At 37.4% G+C, this 14,773-nt stretch overlaps 1 protein-coding gene across 2 annotated transcripts in view; it reads right to left on the bottom strand.

The window, feature by feature from the left end:
* Positions 1 to 14,773, bottom strand: part of LRRC39 (leucine rich repeat containing 39) — a 19,593-nt gene extending 4,820 nt beyond the window's left edge. For both annotated transcript variants that reach the window (XM_063696695.1, XM_063696696.1), the window contains exons 1-6: positions 14,634 to 14,773; positions 6,691 to 6,796; positions 5,484 to 5,640; positions 4,457 to 4,593; positions 2,397 to 2,542; positions 1,272 to 1,424 (exon numbers count right to left, since the gene is read on the bottom strand). In XM_063696695.1, the coding sequence (XP_063552765.1) occupies positions 1,272 to 1,424; positions 2,397 to 2,542; positions 4,457 to 4,593; positions 5,484 to 5,640; positions 6,691 to 6,796; positions 14,634 to 14,746 (812 nt within the window). In that variant the 5' untranslated portion in view covers positions 14,747 to 14,773. The remainder of the gene's footprint in view (positions 1 to 1,271; positions 1,425 to 2,396; positions 2,543 to 4,456; positions 4,594 to 5,483; positions 5,641 to 6,690; positions 6,797 to 14,633) is intronic.

Raw genomic sequence — 14,773 nt, 5'->3', positions numbered from 1 at the left:
GTTTTTAAGAAATAGTCTCTGTTTCCCAAGCTGGAGTACAGTGGCGCAATCTTGGCTCACTGCAACCTCGAACTCCTGGGCTCAAGCGATCCTCCAGCCTCAGCCTCCCGAGTAGCTGTTATAGGCATGCACCACCACTCCCGACTAATATATCTGCTATCAATAACGTAATTGTGTCCCTTTGTGCTTATTTAGGAAATAAACACTTTTACGCTTTTGATTTTTATGTTGTGAGTGAAGTGTTTTTAGCTGTATAATTTTCATGAAAATGTCATCAACAGAGGACATTTCTTTTTTTTTTTAGGTTGGTATTATAACATTTATTAAAATAATGCTATGGGTTAATACAAACAGTGAAGAACCAAAGAATTAAAATGCAAGCTATGTAAAATCCCAACTAAAACCCAAAAATGTCTAATGTATTCATTCATTAGCTAACTAGAAGCCCAAAAGAGACAAGACACCCCATATAATAAAGTACTGCAAAACAATTGGCAATTTTCAGTTATCAAAATTGTGGATTTTGCATTTTGTATCCTTTTCTCAAGAAAAAAATTCCTTTTGAATGTTATGTAACATACATGTAAAACAAGATAGAAAAATACACTATAAACTTGTAACAATGGCTGTAAATATTTTATCTTACATGTTTCTCATAGGCAATAGGTTGGTTATGGTACATACATAGCATGAAACTAAGATAATAAAGAATAGACAAAAATATTTGTCAGCTGTATGATAACATACAAGTGACACTCCCATCTACCCATGCTAAAAAATTACATAATACCGTGAGAAAAAAAGTCTTAAAAACTACATATTTTAAAAAGAAACAAATTCAATAAAGAATAATACTGAGAACCAACGCATTCAGAGATTTCAAGTCATGCTTTTTTTCAGTTGGTTCAAAATTTTGTCAACCAAGTTTTCAAAAGTTTGTTCAGAGCCAACATTACCCATAAAGGTCACACATTTATTATTTCATACATTTACTTTCTTCCCCATAAAAGACCTTTGATAAACATCTAAAATGGAGGACATTTCTTAAAGCTGATAAATCCCAAACTGCTTTAGTTTTAAGGATTCTTTCTTGAATAGACCAGTGTTATATGAATCCTATTCATCAAATTATAGAGTTTCAACATTGGAAAAGATTTTTAAGGTATCCATTCATATAAATAACAACTGAAATTTATTAATAATCTCTCTACAGTACTTTTTTCTGTAGCCAGAAAGCAAGGTTTTTCAGTTTTGTGCCTACAACTTTTTACCTCAGATTTGCCATTTCTTCCATGCATACTGGAATATCTTGCAGTTTATTGTTGCTGAGAACAAGAGTACCCAGATTTTTCATATTGCTGATTGTTTGAGGCAAGCATGTTATTTCATTTCGTTGCAGCCATAACGTATGTAGATTTTGCATTCTGAAAAATTAAGGTTTCTACAATTAATTACATATAATATGAAAATATTGGTTTTGGAGTTTTAACAAATAATTTTAAGAGGTAGGGGTCTTATCATGTTGCCCAGGATGGTCTCAAACTCCTGAGCTCAGGCTATTCTCCCCCCTCAGCCTCCTAAAGTGCTGGGATTACAGGCGTGAGCCACTGCACCCAGCCTTTGGTTCTTATGTTAAAAATCAAATGTTGTCTTTTACAACATCTTTAACCAGTATGCTTATTGAGTTAACTGACATCACATTACCTGGTTATTAGAGAAACCACATCAGGGAGTTCATCTCTACAGTACAACTCTCATGTCATATGGCAATAGAAATGAAATCAAATCAACATATTCTAGAATTCTTTCACTATTCTCATAGGATTTCTTGAAGAAGAACTACTGTAAATGTTACCTAATCTGAGACAGAGTCTTAAGAGAACAATCAAATGATGAATATGCCCATTTATAGTAAAGCAGTATGCATAATGCGTAACATCATGGACTCTGGGGCCAGGCTGCCTAGGTTCAAATCCTAGCTTGCCCACTTACTAACTTGAGCAAGTTAGCTAACATCTCTGTCATTAGTTTCTTCATCCACTTGTAAAGTGCATAGAAGTGCTTGGCATATAATAAGCAAGGTGGTTATTGTGGCATATTCTTGTTAATTTCTCAAAGTCAGCCACTTTTGGCCAGGCATGGTGGCTCATGCATGTAATCCCAGAACTTTGGGAGGCTGAGGTAGGTGGATCACTTGAAAAAAGCCAGTTTTTTCTTCTTCCCAAACCCTTTTACTTACTTGGAACAAATGAAAATATTCTGTTAAAACAGTGTATTTCAAACTAGTTGGACCTATTGTGATTGATTATGCTTGAGATCCCATTTGTCTTGCTTGGTTATTTTTCATAAGAGGTTTCAAGACTTTTATCATTAGCCTAAAGAGTTATTTCTTTTACCTTTCTATAGTATCAGGAAGTTGTTCAAGTTTGTTGCTTCCCATGTCCAGCCACTCAAGGGCAGGCATGTTCAACACAGCAAGAGGGATTGTAGTAAAATGGTTCATACTCAGATCAAGGTGAGTAAGTTTTAGCAGATTGCTGAGCTGAAGAAGAAAGCAAGGTTTTTCAAAATAAATGTCCACAATGTAAACTACTAAAAGACTCACATTGGTAAAGGAGATATTTCACATCCAGGAATATTCACATTTTACTTGGGCTTTATTTAGTCATATTAGTCCGCAACAAATTAAAAATAAGTATAAAGCTAAATGACCTCCAGGGAAGTGGAAAACTCTCATAGAAAGTTCATCTATTTGAAGAAAATTTATCTTTCATAATAACCTGGTTTCAGGGTTTATAGAATGTGCCTGGCAAAACCTTTTTTTCCCTGAGAGTAAGCACCCATTATCATGTTTTCCTTTGATCCAGTAGTTGAGAATTGTATGGGAAAACTCAACATTTAACTTCCAAATAATAGTGGTGGAGGAAAGGGGTAGTTCATGCCTATAATCCTAGCATTTTGCTAGGCAATTTGGTAGTTAGGAGGATCACTTCAGTCCAGGAGTTTGAGACCAGCCTGGGCAACATAGTGAGACCCTGTCTCTACAAAATACTTTAAAAATTAGCTGGGCATGGTGGCACATGACTGTGGTCCCAGCTACTTAGGAGGCTGAAGTGGGAGAATTGCTTGGGCCCAGGAGGTTGAGGCTGCAGTGAGCCAGAATCACACCACTGTACTCCAACCTGGGCAAAAGGTGAGACTCTGTCTCAAAAAAAAAAGACTGGTTAATAGACTGTACAAAATCACATAGCTTTTATACTGACAGAGCCAACCCAGAAACAAAAACACATGAGTTAGAAATAAAATATTTATTGGCCCTCTTGTATGTGTAAGAAATTATCCATATGATTATCATTTTTATTGTATGCAAAGTGATATGGTTTGGCTGTGTCCCCACCCAAATTTCATCTTGAATTGTACCTCCCATAATTCCCATGTGTTGTGGGAGGGACATGGTGGGAGGCAACTGAATCATGGCGATGGTTTCCCCCTTACTGTTCTCATGGTAGTGAATAAGCCTCATGAGATCTGTTGGTTTTATAAGGGGTTTCCCTTTGCACTTGGTTCTCATTCTCTCTTCCCACCATGTAAGACGTGCCTTTTGCCTTCTGCCATGATTGTGAGGTCTCCCCAGCCACGTGAAACTGAGTCCATTAAACCTCTTTTTCTTTATTAGTTACCCAGTCTTGAGTATGTCTTTATCAGCAGTGTCAGAACAGACTAATACACAAGGGTATACATTTCATTAAATTGAACTATTAGAAGATATAATGTATACATATATACTGTGTTTTATTTGCAAGAGCGACAATTGTTGGTGACAAGTTTGCTGGTTTGGAAGAAAAGTCTGATATACTAATTAAGATAAAGTGGGAGAAGGGAATAGCCTATTTTATTATTTTTCTTAACTTTTATCTTGTAAAGTCATTGTTTTCAAAGCCAAAGCACCATGGAAACTTCTTCACTGATTCTAAGAGCATTAAATATTTTCAAAAAGTAATACAAATGTCTTTATTTTTATATGATCAATTTGGTTTGACCAATAACAAGACATCATACCAAATCAAAGTTTGGAGGCATTCCAGTCCCATTGCTATCACCACATTGTCTGTGCTTTATGATAACCATTTATTAATTCAAAAAGCATTTAAGTAATCACTACAACCTAGGCTCTGCCCTCAATTCTGAGACTATAATACAACTCTCACCCTGGCCTTCAAGGAGATCACAGTTTAACAAATGATGTCAGTACTGTGATAATAATAGAAGTATCTTTTACACTAAATCTTTCTCCAATTAGAACCTACATTATACTTAAGGAAATGGTTTTCTCTAAATATTTTTTCTGAAATACATAGAATTTTCTCATTAGTTTTATTATTGTTAACAACCACACATTGAGTGGTCAACTACTGCAGATGGAAAATACAATCATAGGCATTTATGTCTTTCTAACCTCTTGTGGAAGATCACATATATCTCTGTTAACAGCCAGTTCTAGTTTCTCCAAGCTGGCACAATTACTTAGTTCCTTGGGGACAGTCTTGATTTTGTTGTAGCTGAGAATCAGTTCCTGAAGTCTAGTAAGCAGTCCTATAAAAAATAATATGCAATAGAGAGGAGTTGGATATAAAATAATCTTTATAGTTATTAAGGTATTACAGCATAACTTTTTTTTTTGAGACGGAGTCTTGCTCTGTCGCCCAGGCTGGAGTGCAGTGGCGCTATCTCGGCTCACTGCAAGCTCCGCCTCCCGGGTTCACGCCATTTTCCTGCCTCAGCCTCCCGGTAGCTGGGACTACAGGCGCCCCGCCACCGCGCCCAGGTAATTTTTTGTATTTTTAGTAGAGACGGGGTTTCACTGTGTTAGCCAGGATGGTATCGATTTCCTGACCTCGTGATCCGCCTGCCTCGGCCTCCTAAAGTGCTGGGATTACAGGCGTGAGCCACCGCGCCCGGCCTACAGCATAATTACTTGCCAGTTTTGTATTGGCAAATTCGGAGTTCTTAGTGTCTTTCCTTTTCCCAGTCTGTGTCCTGTCCCTTCTTCAAACAAGGGACAAGTTTATCCGTGCAATAGGAAAAAAAAAAAAATCGAAAACTATTTTCATTTTGTCTACACAAAATCCTCAGCAATTTTCTATTTGGATTTTTTTTTCCCATTTGAGGAATCTTCTTGTTTTGCTTTATTGCCTTCAGCCTGTTGTTTCCTAAGAGGAATAGCTGAGCCGACAATATTGTTCCGAGAATCACAGGATATTTCCAAAGAGGCTTTTCTCTCATTGAAATCTCATCTTGAATCACCTCAGTAAATCCACAAACTTGAATCCCCTAGAAGCTTCAATTTAGATTAAATGTTTAAAATTTCTCAAGGTTGAGGGCTGTATAAAGAGGTCTTTATTCCATGTATCCAAAAAAATCTTAATAAAAAGCACATCTGCAGGTGGATAAAATAGCACAGGAATAAAAGTAATCTTTCTTACCAATCCCTGGAGGTATCTCTGAAATTGTGTTTCGAGATAAATCTAACACAATGAGGTTCTGGAATCTTCCAATGAATTCAGGAATTTTCAGCAAACCAGTTCTATGAAGTTGCCATTCCTGTAGTTGATTCAGTTTCAGCAGAGAAGAAGGGAGGGTCTACAGTAAAAGAAATGATGGTCGTTGTATATTACTTAAATTTTTTTAGTATCACGCCACCCTGAAATGTGATATTTGACTTATACAAGCACTTTGGAATATTTGGAATTTGTTTTCCTTAGTGGGTTACTTTTCCAAGTGCTTTGTGTGACTTCCGGATTTTAAGATCTTTCCTTTTTTTTTTCTTTTTCTTTTTTTTTTTTTTTTTTTTGGCTAAACCTTCAAACCCCAATCATGATAGAATAAACAAAAATATTTTGATCAATAAGGTACACACATCCAGTATGTCCTGATGATTCTGTTATGCAGTATTAGGCTTTCCTAAAGTACATATATGTTATTGAAAATGAGACAATCCAAAAAAATAATTTCAATCAATAATTCAAACTGCTTTTCCACTTCTGTTTTGAAATATACGAATATTTTTAAAAATTTATTTTTTAATTTGAGAATTTTAAGAGTTTCAGCTATTCTGAACTCTGTGCCTTTTCCCTTTCAGCCTAAAATAGCCAGTAGAGAATATAAAGGAGCTAACTCTGACAAACACTGACATAAAACATAAAAAACAAACACTGACCCAAGGGTTAGAAGCTCTTGTAAAAATTAGAGTATGCCTAATATAATTAACCAACTGTGAGTTTGTGTGTAAGGGGAAGAAAGAATATGAGTTAGGTAGTAGACCCACTGAAAATACTAATATTTCCATTCCATAAAGTTTTAACTGAGCATTTCTTTAGAAAAGCAATATTATTTTTATTAGGCAGATGGTTATCTTTTTTATGGGAAATGAGAGGTTGCTATAAGAAGGATTAATAGGAGAAATATCACAAATGATTTAGGTTTAGGCAGGGTTGAAGCAAACTGAACTTTTGCAAAATAATTGTGAAGTTGTGTTTCTTTTCAGTTGCTCATGTTGCTCAAATTCATTTGGTGTATTATTAAAATTAGTTTCTAACTATTCTAGTCTTAATTACACAGTCTCAGAATCATTCTCTCAATTGACTCACAAAATGCAAAATGTGGAAAATCAAATATTCTATAAAAGCTTACCTTCCATTCCTCTTTTTCTATCTTCAAAATGACTCTTCCATCTTCCCTGGTGACCTTTTCTCTTAGCTTGGTTAAGCTTACTCGTTCTTCCCAGATCCGCACTAGCCTAGGAAACCAGGAAATCATTTTAGTTCGTAGACAATTACATAAGTGGCATTCACTTTTTTTTTTTTTTTGAGAGAGAGAGTTTCACTCTTTTGCCCAGGCTGGAGTGCAGTGGCCCGATCTCGGCCCACTGCAACCTCCGCCTTCCAGTTTCAAGTGATTCTCCTGCCTCAGACTCCTGAGTAGCCAGGATTACAGGCGTCCGCCACCACACCCGGCTAATTTTTTGTATTTTTAGTAGAAACGGGTTTTCACCATGTTGGCCAGGCTGGTCTCGAACTCCTGACCTTGTGATCCACCAGCCTCAGCCTCCCAAAGTGTTGGGATTACACGTGTAAGCCACCGCGTCCAGCCATTTTTATATATATATATTTTTTAATGACCAATCAAAAACAACCATTTGACTATTGGTACCTGGAAATCAGACAATAACTTATTTTGCAAGAATTATAAATAAGATTAGTACCACAAATGCCCTATTTTTAAATTTTTTAAAAGTATCATAACTCTATAGATTTTATTAATAACTTTTTTGAGGTCTGATATACTATAAAAATTACTTTTTTAAGTACACACTTCAGTAAATTTTGGTATATTCACAGATTTGTGCAACTATCATCACTATCTAATACCAAAGCATTTTATCACTCAAAAAGGAAACTCCATACCCATGAGCAGTCACTCTCCATTCTTCCCTCTCATACCTCTTGGTAATCACTAATCTACTTTTTGTATATGGATTTTCCTATCCTGGACACTTTATTTAAATGTGATCATACAATATATAGCCTTTGTGTCTGCTTCTTTCACTTAGCATCATTTTTTTCAAAGTTCATCCATGCTGTAGCATGTATTAGTACTTCATTTCTTTTTGTGGCAGAATGATTCCACTGTATGGATCTACCACATTTTGTTTACCAATTCATCAACTGATGGACATTGGGTTAATTCCACTATTGGCTATTTGGAATAATGCTGCTATGAGTATTGATGTACAAATTTTTGTGTGACCATGTTTTCATTTTTCTTGGGTATATTCATAGGAGTAGAATTGCTGAGTTATATGGTAACTTTATGTTTAACATTTTTCTTTTTTGAGACAAAGTCTCGCTCTGTCATCCAGGCAGGAGTACAGTGGCACCATCACGGCTCACTGCAGCTTCAACCTCCCAGGCACAGGTGATCTTCCCACTTCAGCCTCCTGAGTATCTGGGACTACAGGCATGCTCCACCATGCCCAGCTAATTTTTGTATTGTTTGTGGAGACAGGGTTTTGCCATGTTGCCCAGGCTGGTCTCAAACCCCTAAACTCAAGCAACCCGCCTGCCTTGGCCACCCAAAGTGCTGGGATTACAGGCGTGAACCACTGTGCCTGGCTATGTTTAACATTTTCAGAAACTGCCATGCTGTTTCCAAAATGGTTGCACCATTTTACATTCCCACCAGTGGCATATCAAGGTTCTGATTTATTCACATCCTCACCAATATTTGCTATTGTCCCTCTTTTTTATTATAGCCATCTAGTGGGTGAGAATGGTATCTGATTGTGGGTTTGATTTGCGTTTTCCTGGTGAGTAATCTATAGATATTTAATAGACTTTGTAATGGCTTGCAAAGAATACAGTTCAACTTCAGAATTCAATTTCATCTTACTACATGTTAATTTTATCTAGTCTTTACGTTTTACATATAAAAATGTATAAAATCTTTGTCATTTGAAGCATATTCCTATTGATTTTTGATCTATTGCAAACATAAGAATGATCTCAAACTAGAAAAATGCAAACTAGAAACTGGAAAACTGGCCAGGCACGGTGGCTCACGCCTGTAATCCCAGCACTTTTGGAATGCTAAGGCGGGTGGAGTTTGAGACCATCCTGGCCAACATGGCGAAATCCCATCTCTACTAAACATACAAAAATTAGCTGGGTGTGGTGATGCATGCCTGGAGTCCCAGCTACTAGGAAGGATAAGGCAGGAGAATTGCTTGAACCTGGGATGCAAAGGTTGCAGTGAGCCAAGATTGCACCACTTTACTCCAGCCTGGGCGACAGAGCGAGACTCGGTCTCCAGGAAAAAAAAAAAAAAAAAAAAAAAGAAAAGAAACTGGAAAACCTTTTGCAAAAAGCTATTTCTATTCCAGAAAATTCTTCACTCATGAAAAAGAGAGTAAGTTTAAAATTGAAAATTTTGAAATTTTTAGGCTGTTAAAAGGATACATAATAAATATGAGCAGTCCTGAAAGCATGAAGTTTAACTAATTTGAATATTTGTTTGCCAGAAATCTCTTGACATTCTGAGAGTTAATACATAATTTTAGCAGTTTTGCATATTAACTGATCTTCAATAAGGATTTTATTTTAATGAACAGAAAGCCAAAAGTAAACAAAGTGTTGAATTTGCTGTCTTTAAGTATTTGGGTTTGTAAAATACCTCTCTTAGTATCTGTGTATTTTAATCTATCACTTGCCTAAAATTTAATCTGCTAACAGGTGCCCTGTGGCAGTGGGATATGTGTGGCCTTCTGATCTAAACAGCTAAGCTTCCCATAGATGTGGATAACTAAGAAAAAATGTATAATGTCAACTATTCAATTATATTACTTATTATAAAAATAGAACTATTCAAACAATGGGCTTAATGGTTATTAATTATTACTAAGAAAGAAATGAAATTCAGAGCAAGATTTAGTAACAAGTAAATTAGGAATCTTATCCCTTGACCTTTAACTTAAGGAATTAATCCAGTAACCATTATAGCCAAGTACTAGACACTGGAGATACAAAAAGCTCTGTTGTTACTGAGTTTACGGTCAGGCTATTATTAGAAAAATCTATTTCCATCTCTGTAAAGATCGCTAAATTCTTTCTGGTTCTGTATTTTTATGATCTAAGTCCAGAATATACGATTTATTAATTTGGTTACCTTGAGCAAGACATCCCCCATCTGTGGGCCTTACCTATAAACTGTGAGGTTATAATTAAATGATATCTATGTATTTTCCAGCTCAAATATTCTATAATTCCTATACAGCTTTTTCTAAAAAAAAAAAAAAAATTGAGAAGGGCCGTCTCTATGTTGCCCAGTCTGGTCTCGAACTCCTGAGCTCAAGCAATCCTCCTGCCTCAGCCTCCCAAAGCACTGGGATTACAGGTGTGAAACTGCTTATTTTAATCTTGATATTCTTTCAGGTCTCTAATCGAAATTTTATAGCTCTTCTAAAACCCTTTTGAGGCTGGGCGTGATGGCTCACGCTTGTAATCCCAACAATTTGTGAGGCCAAAGCAGATGGTTCACTTGAGGTTAGGAGTTTGAGACCAGCCTGGCCAACATGATAAAACCCCGTCTCCACTAAAAATACAAAAATTAGCTGGGTATGGTGGTGTGGGCCTGTAATCCCAGCTACTCGGGAGGCTGAGGCAGGAGAATCACTTGAACCCAGGAGGCAGAGGTTGCAGTGAGCCAAGATTGCGCCAATACACTCCAGCCTGGGTGACAGAGTGAGACTCTGTCTCTAAAAAAATAAAATAAAATTTGATTCTACAAATTTTATTGTAGAATAAGGCCTTTTTCCGATATTGCCAAACCAATCGTTACCTAAGTACTTGATTTTTTCAAGGAGCTTGGCATCAAAAGGGAGAAAACACAATTTCTGTTTAAACTGTAGGCTTTTTTTCTTTCATTTTTTAGCTAAAGCTCTAGCCAATTTAGCTGAACGAAGCAGCATTAGATTACATTCTTACCCTTCTTACCCCTTGCCTGTGTACTGACCCCTTTCAAATCTGCTTCTTTTGTCTACTTCCTTGCCAGTCAGTGTGATTTGCAGAACAGCAGCATCATTGTCTCCTGGGAGCTTGTTAGAGATCCAGACTCTTGGTCCTACTCCTGACTTACTAACCCAGAAGCTATTTTAAATAAGATTCCTATGGGATTCCTACGCAGACAAGTTTGAGAAACACTGGTCTATTTCAGAGCAGAGTAAAAAAGTAAGGACATTTCTCTGGGTTACCTTTGGTCGGTTTTAAATTTCTATGAATTTTCCAGTTAGCCTTTTCTCTGGTAATCAGCTTCTCTGTCTCACTTTAAAAGGTCTCTCAGATTCTTACCATTTTGCATCAGTTATGATTGTTTACTTATTAATTTTTTTCTTTTTTTTTTTTAATGAGACAGTGTCTTGCTCTGACACCCAGGCTGGTGTGCAGTGGGTGTGATTGTAACTTACTGCAGCCTTGACCTCCAGGGCACAATTGATCCTCCCGCCTCACCCCTCTGCCTCCTAAGTAACGGGGACTACAGGTGCATGCCACCATGCCCAGCTAACTTTTTGTTTTAGAGATGGGGTCTCACTATGTTGCCCAGTCTGGTCTCAAGCTCGTTGGGCTCAAGAAATCCTCCTACCTCAGCCTGCCAAAGTGCTGGGATTACAGGCACAAGCCAGCATACCTGGAAAATTATTTATTTAGTCATATTACAGGTTTTAAACCTAACCTTTGATCTCTATATAATTTACTTTTAAAGTAGTTTATACTTAATTTTAACCACAATCCAAGCTTTATAATACTGTACAATGATTTTACAATGTAATTGTTTTAAGATTAAGGGAAAGGTGCTTTGAAAAACTACATTACACAAATTCCATGTAATGTTTCTAAAAGTAGAAGCTGATTTTTGTCTAACTTAACTTTTGGAAATTACATTTTGCTAACAGAGAATCCTCCTCCCTAATCATAAAATAGATGATGCCAAAAAAGAACAAGCAGTAAGTAAGGGCAAGACTGCACACTCATTATTCCTATATAGAGAACTTCTGAAATTTCTGAAATTAAGTGATTCTTAATTAATGACAAAGATCCCTTTTATCAAAACTTTAGTCAGGCTCCACATCCTCTGCTTGACCAGGCTTGACCTTGGGCTTCCCTCTCTGTCCTTGCAGAATCCACTTTGAACAGGAATCTTGCTATGTCTGCACACTTACTAAAAACTAAGTGGGAAAAATTATTCCTCCCTGTCAAGATCTTTTGTTTTTACAGATATTTAGCAACACAAATCATTGCTTATCAGTAGCTTCTTGCCCCCCACCCTCGTTTACTGGAAGAATATCAATTGCTTCCAAGTCCAAGTGTTTACCAAGTAATCCAGGTGATATGGTTTGGCTATGTCCCCACCCAAATCTCATCTTGAATTGTGGCTTCCATAATTCCCACGTGTTGTGGGAGGGTCCCAGTGGGAGATAATTGAATCATGGGGGCAGTTTCCCTTATACTGTTCTCATTCTCTCTCCCAAGATCTGATGGTTTTATAAGAGGTTTCCCCTTTCTTTCTTTCTTTCTTTTTTTTTTTTTTGAGATGGAGTTTCACTCTTGTTGCCCAGGCTGGAGTGCAATGGTGCAATCTTGGCTGACTGCAACCTCCGTTTCCTGGGTTCAAGCAATTCTCCTGCCTCAGGCTCCCATGTAGCTGGGATTACAGGTGTGAGCCACCATGTCTGGCTGAGGATTCCCCTTTCATTTGGTTCTCATTCTCTCTTTGCTGACTGCCATGTAAGATGTCCCTTTGCTCTTCCTTTGGCTTCCACCATGATTGTGAGGCCTCCCCAGCCATGTGGAACTGTGAGTCAATTAAACCTCTTTTCTTTATAAATTACCCAGTCTCAGGTATGTCTTTATCAGCAGTGTGAAAACGGACTAAAATAGTAAATTGGTACCGACAGAGTGGGGCACTGCTGTAAAGATACCCAAAAATGTGGAAGTGACTTTGGAACTGGATAACAGGCAGAGGTTGGAACAGCTGGATGGCTCAGAAGAAGAAAAGAAAATGTGGGAAAGTTTGGAACTTCCTAGAGACTTGTTCAATGGCTTTGACCAAAATGCTGATAATGATATGGACAATGAAATCCAGGCTGAGGTGATCGCAGATGGAGATGAGGAACTTGTTGGGAACTGGAGTAAAGGTCACTCTTGCTATGTTTTAGCAAAGAGAATGGCAGCATTTTGCCCCTGCCCTAGAGATCTGTGGAACTTTGAACTTGAAGAAGATGATTTAGGGTATCTGAAGGAAGGCATTTCTAAGCAGCAAAGCATTCAAGAGGTGACTTGGGTGCTGTTAAAAGCACTCAGTTTTAAAAGGGAAACAGAGCATAAAAATTCAGAAAATTTGCAGCCTGAGGATGTGATAGAAAAGAAAAACCCATTTTCTGAGGAGAAATTCAAGCTGGCTGCAGAAATTTGCATAAGTAACGAGGAGCCAAATGTTAATCACCAAGACAATGGTTTTATAAGAGGTTTCCCCTTTCACTTGGTTCTCATTCTCTCTTTGCCAGCTGCCATGTAAGATGTCCGTTTGCTCTTCCTTCATCTTCCACCATGATTGTGAGGCCTCCCCAGCCATGTGGAACTGCGAGTCAATTAAGCCTCTTTTCTTTATAAATTACCCAGTCTCAGGTATGTCTTTATCAGCAGCATGAAAACGGACTAATACAGCAGGGATGAATCTTAATTTGTCTAAACCAATCAGTCTCATTCCCCTAGAAGTTAACTGGGTTAGATGTGTACAAATGATCCAATTCTGGCCAATGAGAAGTGAAGGAGAGGTTTGTTGGGGACCCTCTGTGAAAGATTTCCTTACTCTTAAAGAAGAAATAGAAAAAAAATAGTTTCCACTTTTCTGAAAACATAATGATCATTGGCTGTGATGCCTGGAAGTGCATCAGTCATCTTGTAACACTGAAGGAAGCTAATCCGAGGATCAGACTGACACAGGGATTAACAGTGGAAGGTGATTAAAAAAAAAAAGCTGACTTTTAAAAGATGTTGAGGCTTTGCATTGACTATCTTCAGAACAGCCTCACTTCCCTATCGCTTAAACCATCTTTAGTTGAATTTTCTGTTATTTGCTAACTGACATCGGCAAATAACATTTGCTAATTTAATGCTTAGAAAGAGGCAATGGCCTGGCATGGTGGCTCATGCCTGTAATCCCAGCACTTTGGGAGGCCAACGTGGGTGGATCACCTGAGGTCAGGAGTTCAAGACCAGCCTGGCCAACATGGTGAAACCCTGTCTCTACTAAGAATACAAAAATTAGCTGAGTGTGGTGGCATGCGCCTGTAATCCTAGCTACTTGGAAGGCTGAGGCAGGGAGAATCACTTGAATCTGGGAGGCGGAGGTTGCAGTGAGCTGAGATCATGCCATTGCACTCCAGCCTGGGCGACAGAGTGAGTCTCCATTTCAAAAAAAAAAAATAATAAATAATAATAATAATGACAGAAAGAGACAATGAATGAGAATTGTATGGAACTATATGAATCTATGAGGAAAGGGGCTATTTTTGCAGGATTAGTAGAATACTTTTTGGTGACATCCAATCAGGAAAGTAGGTAAGATAAAATGGAGGCAGAGGAAATGAGAGTCAAATAAATATAGCCCAGATCAAGGAATCAAGTGATCCAGCAGCTCTGGCTAGAACACATGGCTATTCAAATAAATGAGAATCTACTGTACCTTCTACTGTCAAATGTTATTTTAGGTCCTAGGGCATATAATGCTGAACATACAATCCTGAAAATTAGACTATATGATACTAATCAAACTTTGATGAATGTTAAACAGAGTCCTATGAGGGTATAAGATAGCTACTATTTTCACATTTGTATTTTTTGTGACTCCTATCACATAGACAAATTTAATTGAGTCAGCTGTTTTCTTTAAGTATGTTTTGAGTTTTCAGTAAATAAAATTCTATATCAAATTCAATAACAAGGCATTTAGAATGCTCTTTTTTATGGTGATGATAATATGAATTTTCACTAATTCAAAATAATAAATATGTTTTAGCATACTTGTGTTGAAATTCCTTCTCTTGCTTCAGGTCTTCATTGAGTTTCTTTATTCTTTTTTCCCAAACTTCCTTTACAGCATTGACAGCCCCAGTACAAACCACATTTTCTGTCATGATTTCTCCACATTGTCATAGAGTCAC

Source organism: Gorilla gorilla, chromosome 1 (assembly GCF_029281585.2).
Source record: "Gorilla gorilla gorilla isolate KB3781 chromosome 1, NHGRI_mGorGor1-v2.1_pri, whole genome shotgun sequence".
NCBI classification, from domain to species: domain Eukaryota; kingdom Metazoa; phylum Chordata; class Mammalia; order Primates; family Hominidae; genus Gorilla; species Gorilla gorilla.
Note: the sequence above shows the minus strand (reverse complement) of the source record. Positions and strands in the feature narration are given on the sequence as shown.